Below are 24,331 nucleotides of genomic sequence, written 5' to 3'. Positions count from 1 at the left end.
CAACTAAAGTAATAACTGGAATGGGGCAACTACAGTACCCTGAAAGATTATCAAAATTAGGGTTATTCACTTTAGAAAAAAGACGACTGAGGGGAGATCTTATTACTATGTATAAATATATCAGGGGTCAGTACAGAGATCTATCCCATCATCTATTTATCTCCAGGACTGTGATGAGGGGACATCCTCTGCGTCTGGAGGAAAGAAGGTTTGTACACAAACATAGAAGAGGAATCTTTACGGTAAGAGCAGTGAGACTATGGAACTCTCTGCCTGAGGAGGTGGTGATGGTGAGTACAATAAAGGAATTCAAGAGGGGCCTGGATGTATTTCTGGAGCGTAATAATATTACAGGATATAGCTACTAGAGAGGGGTCGTTGATCCAGGGAGTTATTCTGATTGCCTGATTGGAGTCAGGAAGGAATTTTTTATTCCCCTAAAGTGGGGAAAATTGGCTTCTACCTCACATTTTTTATTTATTTTTTGCCTTCCTCTGAACTTGCAGGATAACAGGCCGAACTGGATGGACAAATGTATTTTTTCAGTCTTATGTACTATGTTACTATGTCTGTCATTGTTAAAATAAAATGCTAAAAACTCATGTGTGAATCTGTGTTAGGAACAATACATTCCCAACCTTCTTCAGTGCTGCCCCCTTATGCCATGCAGAAGAAGCCCAGCTTACCCTTGTTTGCCATACTGGCTTGTTTTGTGAAACTATTTAAACATTTTCACTTATTGCGACAGTCAGTGAGACAGAATGCCCGAAATTTACTAATGTGTCTGCCAAAAATCTGTCTAAAAAAAAATGGTGCAATTTGGCGCACATAGGGTTTCTACTCTTTTTTTTTTTTTTGGCACGCTCAAAAAAGGGGTGGGGTTTCGAGGAAAGTGAGCTGAGCTTCACAGGAAAGGGTGATTTAAAGTAAGAAAACTAACAGTTGGTGTAGATTTAGGGAAAAGTGTCTATCCCTGTGTCTATGACAGATTCATTATCCAGCCTGAGCCACTGTGATGAATCTGGTGCAGGTCTAGAGAGCCTGTCTAAGCTTATGCCACCTGTAGGGTTAGATTATGTAGGCCAATGTCTTTTCTGACCGTCAAATCTTTTACCTAGACATAAAAATATATATGAAAAAATAACTATATTTGATTTCTATTTAGTGGTAATTATTATTGCTATAAGGGCTCACGCACATGAATATATATTTTTTCCATGTCCATTCCATATTTTTTTTTTTTTGCAGTCCATATGCGTAACAATCCTCTTTAATAGGCCCGTAAAAAAAACACGAAAATGACTGTGTGCATTCCGTATCTGTATGTCCACATGGCAAAATAGATAGAACATGTCCTATTCTTGTCCGTTTTGCAGACAAGGATAGGCATTGTTACAAAGGAAACAAAAAAAAAAAACGGCATGGTGTTAAACAGGCAGGAAGTGATCAAACCCATATGCAGTTGCGCATGTATATACAGGGGAGCAAATCCTGCACTTGCGGCCCGTTGCTAATGGCGATCCCCAGTAAAAATGCCCGCAGCGGACCACAAGTACCACAATAAACATCCTACACAAGATAGCAATTATGTGGATGCGATAACCAATATAGCAATATAATAATATTTGCAAAGACAGGTGCACTCTGCGGTCTTACTAACCCTCATACTGATGTTAAAATTGAGAGATTAGCCAACATATCCTACTAGGAGGACATGTCTGAGCCCGAGCATCGCGCCAAGGTTTCTCAAGTAGCTCGGGTCCTAACACTCAAATTGTTACAATGGATCTGTAAAAAAAAAATTGATGCAATATGGATGTCACACGGACATCCGTATTTTTTGTAGACCGCAAAATACATACGGTTGTGTGCATGAGCCTTAACAGTGTACAACAGGTATTGCTAGAGAAGTGGTCTACTTATTTTACACTAAAGATCGGGTATGGGCATTTTAAAATAGAAACTTTATTGATGTTTGTGGGTGCAAGTGTTTGATGCAACTTATTTGACGCCATGACCGGGACACTGGTAGATGCCTCAATAAATAGCCTAATTAGATGTAGACAGGTGGTTAGACGAGCAAGTGCTAATGTTCGTTAATTTAGTTCCATTTAGTCCCTTAACTATAGAAGTTCTTTATACACTTCTAATACCTGCCCGATCCCCTGAAGATTTACCGGCGAAACATGTCGAGAGGCAGAGAATTTGTTTGTGTGTTTTAGAGCAGTAGGAGACATAGCCCTGCCCGTTTCCCAATATACAGAGAAAGCTTAACCCCTTCACGACCGCAATCTGTATATATACGTGATAGCTGCACATACCCCGTGCAGCTACCACGTATATAAACGTTCTGGCAGCTCTTTAATCCAAGCGCTGCAAAGCGCTTGGATTAAAGCTTCTGCCCCTGCCCTGCTGCTGTCACGGACAGCATACAGTGCAGTAATGCCGGCAAGGGACCAATCAGAGTGGCCCCTTGCCGGCAATCGATCCGATTGGTTAGTCTGTGCAGACTAACCAATCGGATCGCGGCAGTGAAAAAATGCCGGTTTCAGGCTCTGATCTGCACTCTGCAGATCAGAGCCTGAAATCAGTGTCCTCGTGCCCCCCCCCCCGATCTGTGCAGGCGCCACCTGATCTTTGCCGCATCTCCATGTCCACAGTGCCCCATCGTGTGTCCTCCAGTGCCCCCTCCTGCTGGCCGTGACAATTTCAAGGCCCCCCCCCCCCTTCCAGCGCTGCCAGACCCCCCCCCCCCTCGGTCTGCCCCCATGCTGTGCTTGATGGCGGCGGCTCCATTCCTGAACCGCCGTAATCATCAGAGTGTCAGCTCTATGCTGACACTCTGCTGTAACCCCAGAGATGCCGCGGCAGCGGCATCTATGGGGTTAATGGAGGGAGGGGGCTCCCTCTCTCCACCATCGGGGCTGCTGCGCTGCGATGGCAGCCCCGATGGTTGCCCTGGCAACCGGACGCTTTGCAAAAGCGTCCGCTGTTGCCACCTACAGGGCATCTGAATGTATTACACTTTGCAATGCAAGAGCATTGCAAAGTATAGTACAGCCATCAGCCCCACTGGATCTTCATGATCCAAGAGGGACTTGATAAAAAAAATTAAATGTGAAAAAAAATAAAAGTAAAAAATAAATAAATAAAAATGTAAAATTAAAAAAATGCCTTTTTTTCCTAAAAAAAATGAAAAATAAAAAAACGACACATATTAGGTATCACCGCGTCCGTAACGACCGCCTCTATAGAGATATCACATGATAGACCCCGTCCGATAAACACCATAAAAAAATAAAATAAAAACTGTGTAAAAAAAAGCCATTTTTGTCACCTTACATCACAAAAAGTGCAACAGCAAGCGATCAAAAAGGCGTATGACCCCCAAAATAGTACCAATCAAACCGCCACCTCGTCCCGCAAAAAATTATACCCTATTTAAGACAATCGCCCAAAAAATAAAAAAGCTATGGTTCTCAGACTATAGAGACACTAAAACATCATTTTTTTGGTTTCAGAAATGAGTATTATTGTGTAAAACTAAAATAAATAAGAAAAAGTATACATATTAGGTATTGCCACGACCGTAACGATCTTCTCTATAAAACTATCACATGACCTAACTCCTCAGATGAACGCTGTAAAAATAAATAAATGAAAACTGTTCCAAAACAGCCAATTTTTGCGTCACCTTGCCCTATAAAGTGTAATAATGAATGATCAAAAAATCCTATGTACCCAAAAATGGTACCAATATAAACCTCAACACTTTCTGCAAAAAACGAGCCCCTGCACAAGACGATCGGCAGAAAAATAAAAAACATATGGCGTTCAGAAAACCAATCCAGCACAATCTGCCTTCCAAAAACCGTATGGCATTCCTTTCCTTTTGCGCCCTGCCGTGTGCCTGTACAGCAGTTTGCGACCACATGTGGGGTGTTTCTGTAAACCGCGGAATCAGGGTAATAAATATTGAGTTTTGTTTGGCTGTTAACCCTCAATGTGTTAAAGACATTTTTTTTATAAAATGGAAAATCGGCCAAAAATGTGAAATTTAGAAATTTCATCTCCATTTTCCTTTAATTCTTGCGGAACGCCTAAAGGGTTAACAAAGTTTGTAAAATCAGTTTTGAGTAACTTGAGGGGTGTAGTTTCTACAATGGGGTCATTTATGGGGGTTTCCACTATGTAAGCCCCACAAAGTGACTTCAGACCTGAACTGGTCCTTAAAAAGTGGGTTTTGGAAATTTTCGTAAAAATTGTAAGAATTGCTTCTAAACTTCTAAGCCTTCTAACGTCCTAAAAAATAAAATGACCTTTCCAAAATGATGCCAACATAAAGTAGACATATGGGGAATGTTAAGTAATAAATATTTTATTAGGTATGACTTTCTGTTTTAGAAGCAGAGAAATTGAAATTTGGAAAATTGTGAATTTTTCCACATTTTTGGTAAATTTGGGATTTTTTCATAAATAAAGGTGAAATATATTGACTCAAATATATGACTATCATGAAGTACAATGTGTCACGAGAAAACAATCTCAGAATGGCTTGGATAAGTAAAAGTGTTCCAAAGATATTACCACATAAAGTGACGCATGTCAGATTTGTAAATTTTGACCTGGACATTGGGGCATCAATGACCCTTGGTCATGAAAGGGTTAACCACTTCAACCCCCCTAGCTGAAACACCCTTAATGACCAGGCCACTTTTTACTTTTCTGCACTACACTACTTTCACCGTTTATTGCTCGGCCATGCAACTTACCACCCAAATGAATTTTACCTCCTTTTCTTCTCACTAATAGAGCTTTCATTTGGTGGTATTTCATTGCTGCTGACATTTTTTTGTTATTAATCGAAATGTAACAATTTTTTTGCAAAAAAATGACATTTTTCACTTTGTTGTAAAATTTTGCAAAAAAAAAAACTACATCCATATATAAATTTTTCGCTAAATTTATTGTTCTACATGTCTTTGATAAAAAAAAATATTTGGGTAAAAAAAAAATGGTTTGGGTAAAAGTTATAGCGTTTACAAACTATGGTACAAAAATGTGAATTTCCGCTTTTTGAAGCAGCGCGTTCACAGGAAGTCTCGGCTCTCGCGAAATGACGCGCCGATGCGTCACTCTGTGCAGAGCTGCTGCCTCCGGACCGCGGATCTGCGTTAGGCGGTCCAGAGGCGGTTAAAGGGCTTCTGTCACCCCCCAAAAGTCTTTTTTTTTTTTGGGCTAATTAAAATGCTTATTCTGCGATTTTTCAATATATAGGACTCTTACCCTTTTCTGTTCGCTAGTTTCTTTAAAAATGGCACTTTTATAATTAGGCTAATTAAAATCCTTATACTGCGATTTTTCAATATATAGGGCTCTTACCCTTTTCTGTTCGCTAGTTTCTTTAAAAACGGCACTTTTATAATATGTAAATTACCTTTCTACCAGCAAGTAGGGCGTCTACTTGCTGGTAGCCGCCGCATCCTCCTTTCAAAAAACCGATGATTGACAGGGCCAGCGAGTGCTCTCCTCCTCCGGCTGGCCCTGTCTGCAATTCAAATCCCGCGCCTGCGCCGATGTCACCCGAAAGAGAAGACGTCATCGGCGCAGGCATGCTGAGGAAGCGAGCATCCTTCTCTCAGAGCGCCTGCGCCGAATGAGGTGCAGCGCAGGATTTGAATTGCAGACAGGGCCAGTCAGAGGAGGAGAGCACTCGCTGGCCTTGTCAATCAGCAGGAGGAGGGGGCATTTTTTTTAAAGGAGGATGCGGCGGCTACCAGCAAGTTGACGCCCTACTTGCTGGTAGAGAGGTAATTTACATATTATAAAAGTGCCATTTTTTAAGAAACTAGCGAACAGAAAAGGGTGAGGCCCCTTTCACACGGGCATTGCGGGAAAATGTGCGGGTGCGTTGCGGGAACATCCGCAAATTTTCCGCGCGAGTGCAAAACATTGTAATGCGTTTTGCACGCGTTCGAGAAAAATCGCGCGTGTTTGGTACCCAAACCCGAACTTCTTCACAGAAGTTCAGGCTTAGGATCGATGTTCTGTAGATTGTATTATTTTCCCTTATAACATGGTTATAAGGGAAAATAATAGCATTCTGAATACAGAATGCATAGTAAAATTGCGCTGGAAGGGTTAAAAAATAAATACAAAATAATTTAACTCACCTTAGTCCACTTGTTCGCGTAGCCCGGCATCTCCTTCTGGCTCCTTTGCTGAACAGGACCTGGGGTGAGCATTAAATACATGAACAGGACCTGTGATGACGTCACTCTGATCATCACATGATCTTTTACCATGGTGATGGATCATGTGATGACTGTCACGTCACCAAAGGTCCTTGTTACTGTACAAACCTCAGAAGGAGATGCCGGCTACGCGAGCAAGTGGATTAAGGTGAGTTAAATTATTTTCACGCAACCCCATTCACTTCTATGGGGCCTGCATTGCGTGGATTATCGCACCGCAACGCACGAAGAGGAGCATGCTGCGATTTTCACGCAACGCATAAGTGATACGTGAAAATCACCGCTCGTGTGAACAGCCCCATAGAAATGAATGGGTCGGTATTCAGTGCAGGTGCAATGCGTTCAACTCACGCATCGCATCCGCACGGAATACTCGCCCGTGTGAAAGGGGCCTAAGAGCTCTATATATTGAAAAATCGCAGTATAAGGATTTTAATTAGCCTAAAAAAAAAATGACTTTTGGGGGGTGACAGAAGCCCTTTAAGAAACGAGATAGGAATGTAAATAGCGATAGTGTGCAAAAAGCTGGCCACTTTGTTACTTTATCAGTAGTGTTGCTGGTGAAAACCAAACAGCAACTATTCTGACATTATAAGTATCCGAAAGGCAAAAAAATGTGGCATGTGTAGTGCGCTGTGCCAATTCTTTTGACTGCCCATTTTTCAAAGCCCCCTTTATATTTAAAAATGCAGGGGGAAGCAGTGTGTTGCGCTGATTCTTTTACTTGGCGATTCTAAAAGCTCTGTAGGAATAGAACAATGCAGCGCGCCGCATTTTTCTTTTTGCCTCACCCATTATTAAAAGCCCCTCCTACATATAATAGGCCACTCCCAACAAACACTGTACAGCTGAAATTCTATTGTTGAGGCCTGTTTCTACACATCATACGGAGAGGGGAGGGTCTGTCCTGGCTGCACTGCCTGCTTATACAACAAGCTACAGCCAGGAAGCTCCTCCGCTCTCCTCCCTCCCCAGATCCTGCTCAAGGCCTGTGGTTCCCCTCTACCATCTGCCACCCGCCCGTGGCCTGCTGCCCCATTTGGCCTTCTTCACCCAGCTCTGAATCCTCCTTCTGCAAATGGCAAGGGGGAGGAGCCGGAGCATCTCCTCTCCTACATAGCGCCCCATACCACGTACATCCAGTGATGTCACCTCTGTTGTAGACGTTCTCTTTCTTTATCTTCTCCATTCAGACCAGATCGCCATGATGATTTTTCTGCCATCTCCCATTTCGGCAGAGATTAACAAACATTGTTAACAGACATTAGTTTCCAACATTTACATCATCTTCACATTTCTGAACACCCTTTCCTGCCACCCCCAATACTATACTGCAGAAACAGTCCCCCTGGAAATACTACTACCACACAGATAGTGCCCCCTTAAACAATTATTGGCACACAGTGCTCTAAAAAATAACTGCCCAGACACTAATAGTATAAAGATAATGTCCGCCCAAAAAATTATTGTGCTAAGCTAATACTGTGGCAGGGTGCCCCCCCAAAGTAACAGTGCTCCCCAAAATCCCACCAATAGAAATAATTCTCTGCCAGAGCACACTTAGTAATAATGCCCCTATAGTGCCCATACTAGTAATCATGTTCTTCATAGCCCCCCAGTAGTAGTAAAGCTCCGCATAATACCTCCTAGTACTAATAATTCTCCCTACAATATGACAGTACATGAAATACCCCCTCTTAATGCCCGCTGTTGAGCTAATGTCTCCATAATATATGCCAGTATAAAATACCCCTATATAGTGCCCCAGTAAATGCCCTCATAGTGCTCCTCTCCCCCTTCCCCATAGTGTCCCCCATAATATGCCAGTAAAAAATGCCCCTTCTAAGTGCCACCATATGCCCCAATAGTGGCCCCAAATAATGTCTCATAATGCCGCTCTCCCCTATAGTGCCTCCCATAATGTGCCAGTAAAAAATGCCCCCTTAGTGCCACCAGATGCCATAATGCCCCCCATATTGTGCCAATAAGAATAAAGGCCCCTTTAGAACCCCCACTTCCCCATAGTGCCCCCAAATAATGCCCCTATAGTGCCACTAGATGTCCCATAGTGCCGTTCTCCCCTATAGTGACCCCCATAATGTGTCAGAAAAAGCCCCTTTAGAGCCCCCATAGTGCCCCCCCATAATGTGCCAGTAAGAAGTGCCACCCCCAAAAGAATTGGGCTGTAAGAATTGTCAGATGCCCCCATAGTGCCAGCTCCCCCCCTCCAAAAAGAAAGAAGAAAACACTGATACTTACCTCCATCAGCAGCGATGTGGAGCAGGCCTCTTCCGGCCTGTGTCCCTGCTGTGTGCTGCCCGGCTCAGGCGGCGCGATGATGGCGTCATCGCGCCGCCTGAGCCGGCCTCTGATAGGCCGCAGGCATTAGTGCCTGCGGCCTATCAGAAGAACAGGGGAGGGACACGCCACTCCCTCCCCTGCCGCAGCACAGGCATCTGTATCGCTGTCCTAGTACTAATAATTCTCCCTACAATATGACAGTACATGAAATACCCCCTCTTAGTGCCCGCTGTTGAGCTAATGTCTCCATAATATATGCCAGTATAAAATACCCCTATATAGTGCCCCAGTAAATGCCCTCATAGTGCTCCTCTCCCCATTCCCCATAGTGTCCCCCATAATATGCCAGTAAAAAATGCCCCTTCTAAGTGCCACCATATGCCCCAATAGTGGCCCCAAATAATGTCTCATAATGCCGCTCTCCCCTATAGTGCCTCCCATAATGTGCCAGTAAAAAATGCCCCCTTAGTGCCACCAGATGCCATAATGCCCCCCCATATTGTGCCAATAAGAATAAAGGCCCCTTTAGAACCCCCACTTCCCCATAGTGCCCCCAAATAATGCCCCTATAGTGCCACTAGATGTCCCATAGTGCCGTTCTCCCCTATAGTGACCCCCATAATGTGTCAGAAAAAGCCCCTTTAGAGCCCCAATAGTGCCCCCCCATAATGTGCCAGTAAGAAGTGCCATGCCTGCGGCCTATCAGAAGAACAGGGGAGGGACACGCCACTCCCTCCCCGGCCGCAGCACAGGCATCTGTATCGCTGTCCTGAGGACGGCGATACAGATGGATATGGAGAGGAGCGCCCCCCCCCCCCCCCCCCCCCCCACCGCCGCCGCAATTACATCCAGGGCCGCACCGCCTGTGGTGATCAGCGGTGCGGCCCTAAAAGATAAAAAAAAATATATTGGCTGGTTGTTCTAGGGGGGGTCCAGACCCCCCTGTAGGTGCGCTACTGACAGTCAGGGGCAGACTGACCGGTCGGGCACTTCGGACATGGTCCGAGGGCCCGGCCGGGATGGGGGCCCGCCGCAGAATAACATAATGTGTTAATGTTATGCCCAGCACCCCGATTCCGAATGTTATGCTGGCGTGGTAATGTGGTAATGGCAGTGGGGCCCGGTGCAGTCACTGTTTTCTATTACACCGGGCCCCGCTCACTGTCATACTAATATTCATATGTGAACAACTTGAAATCCTCTGCGATCCTCTCCCTCTGAGCTCTCTGTACTCACAAACTCAGTAGCAGGCCGGGCAGAAGCGCAACTCACTGACGTCACCCGCCTACTCCTCCCACTTCATGAATGAAGTAGGAGGAGCAGGCCTGTGACAGTGAGTTGCGCTGCCGCCAGGCCTGCTACTGAGTTTGTGAGTGAGAGGATCGCAGAGGATTTCAAGTTGTTTACATATGAATATTAGTATTACAGTGAGCGGGGCCCGGTGTAATAGAATACAGTGACTGCACCGGGCCCCCTGCCATTACAACACCAGATGCCGGCCCCCAGACCCTGTATTGGGGATCATTCACTCACAGGGACACTTATGGCGGGATCTGTGGATGACACATATATAGCATAAGGTGCTATATTTGTGTCACCCACAGCTCCCACCCCCCACAACAGTGTCATCCACAGATCCCCACAACAGTGCCATCCACAGAGCCCCCCCCATAACAGTGCCATCCACAGAGCCCCCCCATAACAGTGCCATCCACAGAGCCCCCCCATAACAGTGCCATCCACAGAGCCCCCCCATAACAGTGCCATCCACAGAGCCCCCCCATAACAGTGCCATCCACAGAGCCCCCCCATAACAGTGCCATCCACAGAGCCCCCCCATAACAGTGCCATCCACAGAGCCCCCCCACAACAGTGCCATCCACAGATCCCCCCCACAACAGTGCCATCCACAGATCCCCCCCACAACAGTGCCATCCACAAATCCCCCCCCCCCCACAACAGTGCCATCCACAGATCCCCCCCCCCACAACAGTGCCATCCACAGATCCCCCCCACAACAGTGCCATCCACAGATCCCCCCCACAACAGTGCCATCCACAGATCCCCCCCCACAACAGTGCCATCCACAGATCCCCCCCCACAACAGTGCCATCCACAGATCCCCCCCACAACAGTGCCATCCACAGAGCCCCCCCCACAACAGTGCCATCCACAGAGCCCCCACAACAGTGCCATCCACAGAGCCCCCATAACACCTTTTGGTTCAAAATATTTTTTCATTTGGCTATTCCCCACCCCTCTTGTAATTGTTCCGCTACTTGTGGGCTGCGTGGGAATGAGTTCATTCACTTCGGTGGTCAATCCCATCCTGCAGCGCGTGATCCCGCAAGACCCGCCGCTGTAGGTCACGGGTCTCGTGGGATCACGCGCCGCAGGATGGGATTGCGCACGAAGTGACTGAACTCATGCCTATGTAGCCCGCAAGTAGCGGATCAGTGGAACAAGTACAAGGTGGGTGGGGGGATGATCTGTGGGGTTGCCCAGACAGCTAGGCCCTTCACAGTAGTTATTAACCCCTTTCAGCAGTCCCCCATTCACTGAAGGGGGGACTGCTGAAAGGGATTAATAACTACTGTGAAGGCCCCCCCCTTTCACAGTAGTTATGCCCAGATATGTGCCCCCTTCACAGTAGTTATGCCCATGGACACTGAGATTAGATCACCCCATATGAAAGCATTGAATCAATTTGACCCTGGAGGTCATCATGCAGGGTGTGAGGACGTCCAGTGGTCTGGATGCCTTTTGTGTCACTTTAACTTTGAAATCTTATTAAAGGTTGTGTAGGGTGTGGCTGGAGGCGGGGCATGGAGGCGGGACAAGGGTGGGGCTTGCAGCAGAACATGGGTGGGGCCTGTAAGGGGGCCCTTGATTTATTTTGCCCGGGGGCCCTGAGGGTTCTCAGTCCGCCCCTGCTGACAGTTACACAGGTAAAGAAGATTTATATTTATTTTATCTGCAGCCTGTCAACATGTCCTCCACTCCTGCCCTCCCCCACAAGAATGTGTGCTGTGTGCTTGCTGCAGCAAATATTTTAAGTATAGTAATGCAGTTCCATGGAACTACAGGTCCCAGCCAGTACTTCATATAAGTGCATAATTGATCTGTGCTATTTGCATTTATCTCAAGTGAGAATAAGTGACTTTCTCAACAGTTATTAAAGTGACTTGTTCTAAACCATGTGAAATGTGTTATTTGTTGGACTGTTTGTTGCTTTTTTATTTGCACACTAGTGTTGAGCAGTGACATTTAACGAAGTTGCACAGTATAATGATATGATCCTACTTTGCACCATCTTTTGTCATAGTCTTAGATGTTGTTGCTTCTTGCAGTCTTCCATACAGAATGTTAGGGGAAAAAAAGACATATGTTCACAATCTTGGGTGCATTTAACAGCATAAACATCTTTTTACCTTTCATTCACAATTTACACACATTCAACAAATAAGAACACACTATTCAGAAATATAGCACAAAATAAAAATGGTAATGGTAAAATACAACAGTATTAATAAATATCACCCTCTGTGTCATTATCGAGTTCAATGTAGAAACAGGATGCATTAGGCTCCTTAGCGCTAGAAAATGACAACTGCAGGCATCCAATATGTTAGCTTTTAAAACTATGTCTATGTATCTATGTGACAGAAACCCAGAACTCTGATCAGCCATGAGGATATATTAAAAAATAAAACATCTTCATTCTGTTTAACAAAATGGTATTTAAATGGCTTGAAGGTATTTTATTTTTTCATTTTTTTACAAAAGATTGGAAAAAAAACAAACAAAAACATTACCTTGCCTGTTCCTTACCACCTCTGTTGTGTCACATTCTGGGTCCCCAACAGTCTCTCCTATCTGGTTCCTCTCGATACACAACAAATAACCGCTCAGCCAATTACTGCTGTGACCAGCGTGAACATTTCACTTCAGCTGAGAATTTATTGGTTATAGGTCTCCTTTTAAGGCCTCTTTCACACGACCGTATGGCTTTTTCGGTATTTTGCAATCTGTTTTTCACGGATCCATTGTTCCGTTTTTCCGTATGGCATATACAGTAATTACATAGAAAAAATTGGGCTGGGCATTACATTTTCAATGGATGGTTCAGCAAAAACGGAATGGATACGGAAGACATACGGAGTACATTGTATATGTGTTCCGTTTTTTTTTGCGGACCCATTGACTTGAATAGAGCCACGGAACGTGATTTGTGGGCAAAAATAGGACATGTTCTATCTTTCTTTCAACGGAACGGATATATCGTAGCAACATCCATCATGTCTGAGATGAGACAACCCCTTTATGAGGATTATTTTTTTGTTATGAAAACTATTCTGAAAGTATATTGAAGGGTGACAATAGATATTCTTATTTCATAGAATCTGTGTGTGAACAAATCTGGGAATTAAAAGAAGAAGCTCGGAAATGCACTTCAACTCCAGATGAATGGATTAAGTACCTACAAGTACAGTACATCTACTTTCAAATAGAGAACATGAAGCTGGAAATTGAAATAAAGAAGAGGCAGCTGGGTGCTTTGTCTGAAACTAGTCCCATTTTAGATGAGATAACCCAATAAAACAAAAAAGGCTAAGAAATTAATTTATGCTACCATTGTTTTAATGCCTAAATGCTATAAGAGAACAGTAAACCTAATTAGCTTTGCAGTACTATGTAAACCTACTTTCTAAAAAAAAAAAATATATATATATATATATATATACTAGCAGAAGGACCCAGCTTTGCACGAGTATATCCATTTCATTTAATGTTTGTGTATGTCGTAAAAAAAAATCAACAATATCAACTATAACGGTGAAATCTACAGTACCCCGCCCCTTTATCAGTGATCTCCACAGCGGCCTGCCCCCTTAACAGTAACATCCACAGCGCCCTCCTCTTTAACAGTGACCTCCACAGCGGCCGCCCCTTTATTAGTGACCTCCACAGTACCCCATCTCATTAACAGTGATTTCCACAATAACCCGCCCCTTAACAATGACCTCTACAGAGCTCTGTTCCCTTAAAATGTGACCTCCACAACACCCTGCCCCCTTAACAGTGACCTCCATCGCAGACCGTCCTCTTAACTGTGACCTCCACAGTTCCCTGTCCCCATAACAGTGACCTCCACAGCATCCCACCCCTTCTTATCAGTGACCTCCACAGCACCCTGCCCCTTTAACAGTGACCTTGACAGCATCCCACCCCTTTAACAATGACCTCCACAGTACCCAATCTCCTTAACAGTGATTTCCACAACACCCGTCCCCTTAACTGTGACCTCCACAGCAGCCTGTCCCTAGGGTAGCCAGAGGTCTGGTTTTAGGCTGGACAGTCCGGCTTTCAGACTCACTGTCCAGCGCAGGGCCTGGACGGACACAGGAATGTTCTTTGTAACAGCTTACTCTCAGACAGCAGCACTGTGCTGTCTCAGTGTGAGCTCCAGGGAGAAAGTCACCCACCCTCCCTCCCACCCCTGCAGCTGACAGAAGTTGATTCTTATCTTCAACCCCCATCGGCTGCAGAGAGGGAGGGGGCATGGCTTAGCAGGACCTGGTGGTGGGGTTTTTAAGTCTGTCTTTTGAGAGTGGCCTGAATGGCAGCCCTACCTAGGGTGGCCACTGGCTTCCCCCTAGAAAGCCGGACCGGCCCAAACCACACCCACAACGCCCCAAACCACTCCCACAATGACCCAAACAATAAAGCCATGCCCCAATGCCAGTGAAGCCACGCCCCTGCCATCGGCTGGAAAAACACGGGGGAGGAGAGGGAAGAACTTTGTGAATGGAAGGTGAGCGGGGGCAGCCGGGGAGTTTCTCTTCCCCCCAGTCATCCACAGGGAGCCATATCTGGGGCTCTAGTGATTGACTGGGGGTGAGAGAAGCTTCGGTCAGTTGCTGCAGCTTATGCTCAGGCAGTACAATGCTGCTGTCTGAGACGTAAGCTACTGAAAAGGAGGACATCCCTGTGTCCGTCCAGGCACTGCGCCGGACGGAGGACAGGGAACCGGAAAATCGGACTGTCTGGCCTAAAACCGGACGTTTGGCCACCCTAGCCCTACCTGCCCCCTGAACTGTGACCTCCACAGCACTCCGCTCCCTTAACAGTGTCGTCCACAGCATCCTGCCCCTTTAAAGCTTACCTGAAGCAGTGAAGAAAAGTGTCTGGGTTGTTATGGAAACCTGGTGTAAAACTGTGTGTATGTGGAGACTAAGGACCTGCGAGCTTCTATTGGCTGATAAGGGACATGTGATCGTGTGTATTGCAGTTGGGATATGAAGAGAAAGACATGTAGGCTTCTATTGGCTAATGTAGGTCATGTGATGTGCCATATTTGCATTTTTTTGTGAATATCTCATGAACGGTACGTGCTAGAGAGCTGAGACCCTGTCTAAAACCTTCCCGGACACCTGATGTACCTGTGTGCTAAATTTTGTGATTGTAAATGAGACGGTGCAGATTCCTTTAGTGGACATACACACATACATACACTCAGCTTTATGTATTAGATGTATATCATAATAAACTTGCATTTACTCAAATTACTCTGTCTATCTGACCACTGGCTGTTTATGTTAATAAAGTCATTGTTAGGGCTCGTTCACACGACCGTGGTTTTGCTCCGCATCCAAGCCACAGTTTTTGCGGCTCGTTTGCGGACCAATTCACCTCAATGGGGCCGCAAAAGATGCGGACAGCACTCCATGTGCTGTCTGCATCCGTTGCTCCATTTCGTGGCCCCACAAAAATTATGAGGCATGTCCTATTGTCCGTTTTGCGGACAAGAAAAGGAATTTCTATAATGGGCCACATGTTCCATTCCTCAAATTGCAGAAGGCACACGGGCGGCATCCGTGTTTTGCGGATCCACAATTTGCGGACCGCAAAACACGGCACAGTTGTGTGAACAAGCCCTTAGGGTAAGCCACATTGAGCAGCACTAAGGGCACCTGCACATGGGTGTGGCTTTCAAAACATTGATTTCCTGCAGTTTCAACAACAAATCAAGTGTTACTTGCAGATTTTGATGCAGTTTTGACCTGATCTCCCCATGCCTGAAATTCACATTATAAATCTGTGCAAACAATTAACATGTTGCAGATTTCTAACTTAATTTTGCAAATCAATTTTCAAATAGGAAAAAAAGTCAAGTGTACAAGAGATTTGTCAAATCTCATTCACTTTGCTAGTACTGTAATACGCTGCAGTTTTTTCACACAAAAATTAATGCAGAAAAAACTGGCTAATCTGCAAAATGTGCAGGTAGTCTTATGAGGCTGTGTCACAGCCACTGAGGTATTTAAGATGATTGTTATGCCTCATTCACATGTCATTGATTCACGGATGTGTGATGACCGTGTTCTCTATGGACAGCACATATACCCATTCATTTTAATGTGTGTATTCACACATCAGTGTTTTATCATGGTCCGTGGGTACATGGTTTTAGCACAGAAGCATGCTTTCTTTTGTCCATGGTTACAGATCCATCACACCTATTATAGCCTATGGGGCCTTGAAAAACACGGACGCGACCTGGATGCCATCTATGTTTTACAGACCATTAGGAGAAGATGCTCTGAATTTTTTTTGTCTGTGGAACACAGAGCAGTGTCTGTGGAACACGGAGAGCAAAAAATAGACACACGGACCAAACACAGATGCTTCACAGAAAATCTCCACGGATTAATCACTGACCAGAGACGTAGCTATAGGGGGTGCAAAGGTAGCAGTCGCTACCGGGCCCAGGAGCCTGAGGGGGCCCAAAGACCCTTGTGCTGCATAGGAAGACACCGGTATTATAGAAAGTGCATGCTGGTCAAGTTACACCTCTGGCTGGAAGGAAGGGGTTAGGTCAAAATGGAGGGGAGGGGGGATGCTGTTTTAAATTTTTGCCTCAGGCAATATGAAGGCTATATGCTTCCCTGCCCTTGGTCACAAAACACTGAGGGAATGGGGGCCCAAGCTGAGCTCTTGCACCAGGACCCATGAGCCTTTAGCTACGCCCCTGTCACTGACCATCTTATCACAGATTTTATCACAGACGTGTGAATGAGGCCTTAGGTGGATGCATGACTTTTCTCTTTTACATCTGTTTTATCTTTAACCCCTTCAACCCTGGGCCTGTTTTCATCTTCCTGCCCAGGCCATTTTTTGCAAATCTGACATGTGTTACTTTATGTGGTAATAGCTTTGGAATAGGGTTGAGCGAACCCGAACTTTAGGATTTTTGGACCCCGAACATTTCAGTTAAAGGTCGGGTTCGGCGCTTTCTTGGCGCTTTTTGAAAGTCTGCAGAGCAGCCAATCAACAAGCGGTTAACTGTGTGCCCTTAGAAGCCATCACAGCCATGCCTACTAATGGCATGGCTGTGATTGGCCAGAGCAGCATGTGACCCAGTGTCACGGCTGAGGATGGGGGAAACCCTCAGCCGTGCGATGACTGAAGATATTGGTCGCTGCTAGGCCAGGACAGGAATCAGGAAGTAGGTCAGCTCCTATCACATCCCTAATTCTGACCCTGACTCCTAGCTGTATGAGCCAACCCTGATGGTAGGAAGGCTCATACTCCGGAATCTAGGATCCCTACTAGCCCTCAGGGTAGCCCTGGACTAGGAGCAGGGTAAGACGACCTGTTCCTCTTAGATACAGACGAACAGGAGTCTCACTGGCCAAGCTGCATGGAAAGGGGAACATATACAGCATATGGCAATGGCAGGTAAGTGAAACTAGTACCACACCTACCTGCCACAGACACACAGCCTGGAACCCATGTACAAGTGCTGCTGTCCACAACAACACAAACGGACACAGCCCTCACCACACATCACACAGGAACCCAGGAAACCATAGCTGCAATAAACAAAGAGACCAAAGAAACATCTTCATAATCATCATACAAACTTATGACCACAAGGATGGCCCTCACTGGCAGATGGTATAGGAGACCAGGAGGATGACTCCAGCTTACAAACAAGGCTGGAGTACCCCTCAGCTTCAGGTCTCAGCAGAAGCTATATAGGCCCAAGTAGCCACACCCACACACAGACACACCCAGTGTTCACACACTAAGAAGGGAGTTAACTCTTCCTACACCAGGCAAGGGAAGACGGCCACTTAAAGAGGAAGTGTACAAACAACTATCACACTGCAGCTGTTACCACCGGCAACGACATGAGTGGCAACCATGTCCTGGGAGCCAGCCAAAAGGCCGAGACACTGCCACCACATGTACACAAACAACACGTTGCCGCAGACAACCGCAAGTGACATGACAATGTCGCAGTGCACACACACACATATAAACCCCATGCACACCCAACAAATAAAAGGCACACCTACAAAAGACAGGTTGCCAGGTGCAACCGCATGCACTTGACAGCAAGCTGCCTAGCAACAGCTCAGGCTGCATTACTGCCAATACAACATGTTGCCAGTGGCAACCACACGTGAGGCAACATATTTTATCCCTCACCTGTGATTGACAAACAGACCAGACTGCATGCGGTTCCAGGAGTCACGGCCATGACCATGGTCGTGACACCCAGCCTCTATATAAGCTTGAGTCACGTAGCGCTGCATGTCACTCTACTGTTACAAGTGTAGGGAGAGGATGCTGCTGGACTGGTGATTTCAGGGAGAGAATCTAACTCAGCGATCTGCAGACAAATAGTTGTGTGGGTGCAGGGCATAATCGTTTTACCCTGCCCTGAGCTCATTGACCAAGAAAAAAACTTTTATAATTCTGTTAGGTGGGCGGTGGTGGCGGCCATTTTATGCAAGCACCAGCACTGCATCTAAGCTTTTGGGACATTGCAAATCACCATTTTTTTGGCAATCTACAACATCTGGATTAGTCAGTGTGCAATTTAAGCTATAAATACATCCATCATTTTCTGGGGTTTGAAAACACACTTCTTTGTCAAAAAAACAGTATTTTTCCTGATCTGCAAGTGTTAAATTCAAGTTTAATATATATACAGCTTTCATATTCTGTTACCAAAAAAACTTTTTTTTTTGGCAATCTACAACATCTCGATTAGTCAGTGTACAATTTAATCTAGAAATACACCCATCATTTTTGGGGGTTTTAAAAACACACTTCTTTGACAAAAAAACACTATTTTCAGGCCTTGCAGCATCAGCACGTGTGAAATTACAGGCTTATACAGGTCCTTCTAAAAAAATTAGCATATTGTGATAAAGTTCATTATTTTCTGTAATGTACTGATAAACATTAGACTTTCATATATTTTAGATTCATTACACACAACTGAAGTAGTTCAAGCCTTTTATTGTTTTAATATTGATGATTTTGGCATACAGCTCATGAAAACCCAAAATTCCTATCTAAAAAAATTAGCATATCATGAAAAGGTTCTCTAAACAAGCTATTAACCTAATCATCTGAATCAACTAATTAACTCTAAACACCTGCAAAAGATTCCTGAGGCTTTTAAAAACTCCCAGCCTGGTTAATTACTCAAAACCGCAATCATGGGTAAGACTGCCGACCTGAATGCTGTCCAGAAGGCCATCATTGACACCCTCAAGCAAGAGGGTAAGACAAAGAAAGAAATTTCTGAACTAATAGGCTGTTCCCAGAGTGCTGTATCAAGGCACCTCAGTGGGAAGTCTGTGGGAAGGAAAAAGTGTGGCAGAAAACGCTGCACAACGAGAAGAGGTGACCGGACCCTGAGGAAGATTGTGGAGAAGGACCGATTCCAGACTTCGGGGGACCTGCGGAAGCAGTGGACTGAGTCTGGAGTAGAAACATCCAGAGCCACCGTGTACAGGAATTGTGCAGGAAATGGGCTACAGGTGCCGCATTCCCCAGGTCAAGCCACTTTTGAACCAGAAACAGCGGCAGAAGCGCCTGACCTGGGCTACAGAGAAGCAGCACTGGACTGTTGCACGTCATTCGGAAATCAAGGTGCCAGAGTCTGGAGGAAGACTGGGGAGAGGGAAATGCCAAAATGCCTGAAGTCCAGTGTCAAGTACCCACAGTCAGTGATGGTCTGGGGTGCCATGTCAGCTGCTGGTGTTGGTCCACTGTGTTTTATCAAGGGCAGGGTCAATGCAGCTAGCTATCAGGAGATTTTGGAGCACTTCATGCTTCCATCTGATGAAAAGCTTTATGGAGATGAAGATTTCATTTTTCAGCACGACCTGGCACCTGCTCACAGTGCCAAAACCACTGGTAAATGGTTTACTGACCATGGTATTACTGTGCTCAATTGGCCTGCCAACTCTCCTGACCTGAACCCCATAGAGAATCTGTGGGATATTGGGAAGAGAAAGTTGAGAGACGCAAGACCCAACACTCTGGATGAGCTTAAGGCCGCTATCGAAGCATCCTGGGCCTCCATAACACCACAGCAGTGCCACAGGCTGATTGCCTCCATGCCACGCCGCATTGAAGCAGTCATTTCTGCAAAAGGATTCCCGACCAAGTATTGAGTGCATAACTGAACATAATTATTTGAAGGTTGACTTTTTTTGTATTAAAAACACGTTTCTTTTATTGGTCGGATGAAATATGCTAATTTTTTTAGATAGGAAATTTGGGTTTTCATGAGCTGTATGCCAAAATCATCAATATTAAAACAATAAAAGTCTTGAACTACTTCAGTTGGTGTGTAATGAATCTAAAATATATGAAAGTCTAATGTTTATCAGTACATTACAGAAAATAATGAACTTTATCACAATATGCTAATTTTTTGAGAAGGACCTGTATACTGCTGTGAAATTCAGTTGTTAACCCCTTAAAGACACAGCCTTATTTCACCTTAAGGGCCAGGTCATTTTTTGCAAATCTGACCAATGTCACTTTAAGTGATGATAACTTTAAAACGCTTTGACTTATCCAGGCCGTTCTGAGATTGTTTTTTCGTCACATATTGTACCTAATGACACTGGAAAAATTAAATCCCCAAATTATTTTTTTTTGCATAAAAAATACCTAATTTACCAAAAATTTTGAAAAATTTGCAAATTTCAAAGTTTCAGTTTCTCTACTTCTGTAATACATAGTAATGCCCCCAAAAATTGTGATGACTTTACATCCCCCATATGTGTACTTCATGTTTGAATTATTTTGGGAATCATATTTTATTTTTTGGGGATGTTACAAGGCTTAGAAGTTTAGAAGCAAATCTTGAAATTTTTCAGAAATCCAATTTTTAGGGACCACTACAGGTCTGAAGTCACTTTGCCAGGCTTACATAATATAAACCACCCAAAAATGACCCCATTCTATAAACTACACCCCTCAAGGTATTCAAAACTGATTTTACAAACTTTGTTAACCCTTTAGGTGTGACAAGAGTTATTGGCAAATGGGGATGAAATTTGAGAATTCAATTTTTTTGCCTAATTTTCCATTTTAACCAATTTTTTCCACTAACAAAGCAAGGGTTAACAGCCAAACAAGACTGTATCTTTATTGCCCTGACTCTGCCGTTTACAGAAACACACCATATGTGGCCGTAAACTACTGTACGGCCACACAGCGGTGCGTAGAGTGAAAGGTGCGCCGTATGGTTTTTGGAAGGCAGATTTTGCTGGACTGGTTTTTTGACACCATGTCCCATTTGAAGCCCCCCTGATGCACCCCTAGAGCAGAAACTCCCTAAAAGTGACCCCATTTAACAAAGTACACCCCTCAAGGTATTCAAAACTGATTTTACAAACTTTTTTAACCCTTTAGGTGTTGCACAAAATTTAATGGAAAATAGAGATACAATTTCAAAATTTCACTTTTTGGGCAGATTTTCCATTTTAATATTTTTTTTTCCAGTTACAATGCAAGGGTTAACAGCCAAACAAAACTCATTATTTATGGCCCTGATTCTGTAGTTTACAGAAACACCCCATATGTGGTCGTAAACTGCTGTACGGGCACACGGCAGGGCGCAGAATGAAAGGAATGCCATATGGTTTTTGGAAGGCAGATTTTGCTGGACTGTTTTTTTTTACACCATGTCCCATTTGAAGCCCCCCTGATGCACCCCTAGAGTAGAAACTCCAAAAAAGCGACCCCATTTTAGAAACTACGGGATAGGGTGGCAGTTTTGTTGGTACTAGTTTAGGGTACATATGATTTTTGGTTGCTCTATATTACACTTTTTGTGCGGCAAGGTAACAAGAAATAGCTTTTTTGGCATCGTTTTTTTTTATTGTTATTTGCAACATTCATCTGACAGGTTAGATCATGTGGTATTTTTATAGAGCAGGTTGTCACGGACGCGGCGATACCTAATATGTATACAATTTTTTTTATTTATGTAAGTTTTACACAATGATTTCATTTTTAAAACAAAAAAAAGTTTTAGTTTCTCCATAGTCTAAGAGCCATAGTTTTTACAGTTTTGGGGCGATTATCTTAAGTAGGGTCTCATTTTTTGCGAGATGAGATGACGGTTTGATTGGCACTATGTTGGGGTGCATATGACTTTTTGATCACTTGCTATTACACTTTTTGTGATGTAAGATGACAAAAAATAGCTTTTTTTACACAGTTTTTATTTTAATTTTTTACGGTGGTCACCTGAGGGGTTCGGTCATGTGCTATTTTTATAGAGCCGGTCAATACGGACGCGGCAATACCCAATATGTATATTTTTTTTAATTTATATAAGTTTTACACAATGATTTCATTTTTGAAACAAAAAAAATGACGTTTTAGTGTTTCCATAGTCTAAGAGCCATAGTTTTTTCAGTTTTTGGGCGATTATCTTAACCCCTTAAGGACATAGGACGTACCGGTACGCCCTATTTACCGTGTCCTTAAGGACCAAGGACGTACCGGTACGTCCTGACTTTAAAATCGGCATTCCGGCGCCGCAGGGGTTAATTTGAACAGGATGCCGGCTGAAATCATTCAGCCGGCATCCTGTTAAAACGCCAGGGGGGGTCATGTGACCCCCCCGTGTCGGCGATCGCAGCAAACCGCAGGTCAATTCAGACCTGCGGTTTGCTGCGCTTTTTGCAGTTTCTGATCCCCGCGGTCCCTGACCGCGGGGATCAGAAACTTTAGAGTGTCTAAAATCAATATAGTACACCCCCCCTGCACCCCTGCATGATTTGATGGCAGCGGGTGGTGCAGGGGGGGTGTCGCAGGCGGTGGGGGCGTTGCGGGAGGCGGGCGGTGCGGCAGGCGGGATCGCGATCCCCCGCCCGCCTCCCATTGAATAATCGTTGGTGTACAGTGGGTATACCAGGGTGCCAGCACATTGCTGGCACCCTGGTATAAACGGCTGACATCGTTGATGCGATGTCAGCCGTTTAACCCTTTCCATACAGCGGTCCGTACGGACCGCTGTATGGAAAAGGTTAACAGTAAAAGGGAGCTCCCTCCCTCTCCGATCGGGGGGCTGCTGTGCCTTTGCAGTCCCCCGATGGGAGAGGGAGAGAGCCCCCAGACAGCCCCCCCAGAGCCCCGTCCTTACCCTTCCCCGTCTGCGCAGTTCTGACCATAACTGAGCAGACGGGGAAGGTTCCCATGACAACAGGACGCCTGCTCAGGCGTCCTGCTGTCCATGGTGCTGAACAGATCTATGCTGAAAGCATAGATCTGTTCAGTGTAAGTAAAATACAGTACAGATACCTATATAGGTTCTGTACTGTATTTTACAGACATCAGACCCACTGGATCTTCAAGAACCAAGTGGGTCTGGGTCAAAAAAAAAAAATAATAAGTGAAAAAAGTTAAGATAAAAAAAAAAAACATTTATCACTGAATAAAAATTAAAAAAAATAAAATAAACTACACATATTAGGTATCACCGCGTCCGTAACGACCTGATCTATAAAACGGTCATGTTACTTTCCCCGCACAGTGAACGCCATAAAAATAAAAAAATAAAAACTATGAGAAAATTGAAATTTTGCCCACCCTTCTTCCCAAAAAAGGTAATAAAAGTGATCAAAAAAGTCGCATGTACGCCAAAATAGTACCAATCAAACCGTCATCTCATCCCGCAAAAAATTAGACCCTACTCAAGATAATCGCCCAAAAACTGAAAAAACTATGGCTCTTAGACTATGGAAACACTAAAACATCATTTTTTTTGTTTCAAAAATAAAATCATTGTGTAAAACCTACATAAATAAAAATAAAGTATACATATTAGGTATTGCCGCGTCCGTATCGACCGGCTCTATATAAATATCACATGACCTAACCCCTCAGGTGACCACCATAAAAAATAAAAATAATAAATTGTGCAAAAAAAGCAATTTTTTGCCATCTTATGTCACAAAAAGTGTAATAGCAAGCGATCAAAAAGTCATATGCACCCCAAAATAGTGCCAATCAAACTGTCATCTCATCCCGCAAAAAATTAGACCCTACTCAAGATAATCGCCCAAAAACTGAAAAAACTATGGCTCTCAGACTATGGAGACACTAAACAATTTTTTGGTTTTAAAAATGAAGTTATTGTATAAAACTTACATAAATAAAAAAAATTGTATACATATTAGGTATCGCTGCGTCCGTGACAACCTGCTCTATAAAATTACCACGTGATCTAACCTGTCAGATGAATGTTGTAAATAACAAAAAAAAAAACGTGCCAAAAAAGCTATTTCTTGTTACCTTGCCGCACAAAAAGTGTAATATAGAGCAACCAAAAATCATATCTACCCTGAACTAGTACCAACAATACTGCCACCCTATTCCGTACTTTCTAAAATGGGGTCACTTTTTTGGAGTTTCTACTCTAGGGGTGCATCAGGGGGGCTTCA

General features: G+C 44.3%; 1 protein-coding gene across 1 annotated transcript in view; it reads left to right on the top strand.

Annotated features, from left to right (window-relative positions):
• The window catches only part of LOC122932703 (complement decay-accelerating factor-like), a 208,630-nt gene extending 195,255 nt beyond the window's left edge, over nt 1-13,375 (top strand). Inside the window, exon 11 of the mRNA XM_044287278.1 lies at nt 12,956-13,375. Coding sequence (XP_044143213.1) covers nt 12,956-13,155 — 200 coding nt within the window. The 3' untranslated portion in view covers nt 13,156-13,375. The remainder of the gene's footprint in view (nt 1-12,955) is intronic.
• Nucleotides 13,376-24,331: the final 10,956 nt, after the last annotated feature.

The sequence above is a fragment of the Bufo gargarizans genome, chromosome 3 (genome assembly GCF_014858855.1).
Source record: "Bufo gargarizans isolate SCDJY-AF-19 chromosome 3, ASM1485885v1, whole genome shotgun sequence".
NCBI lineage: Eukaryota > Metazoa > Chordata > Amphibia > Anura > Bufonidae > Bufo > Bufo gargarizans.
The sequence above is the reverse complement of the archived record's forward strand: the minus strand, read 5'-3'. Positions and strand labels throughout refer to the sequence as shown.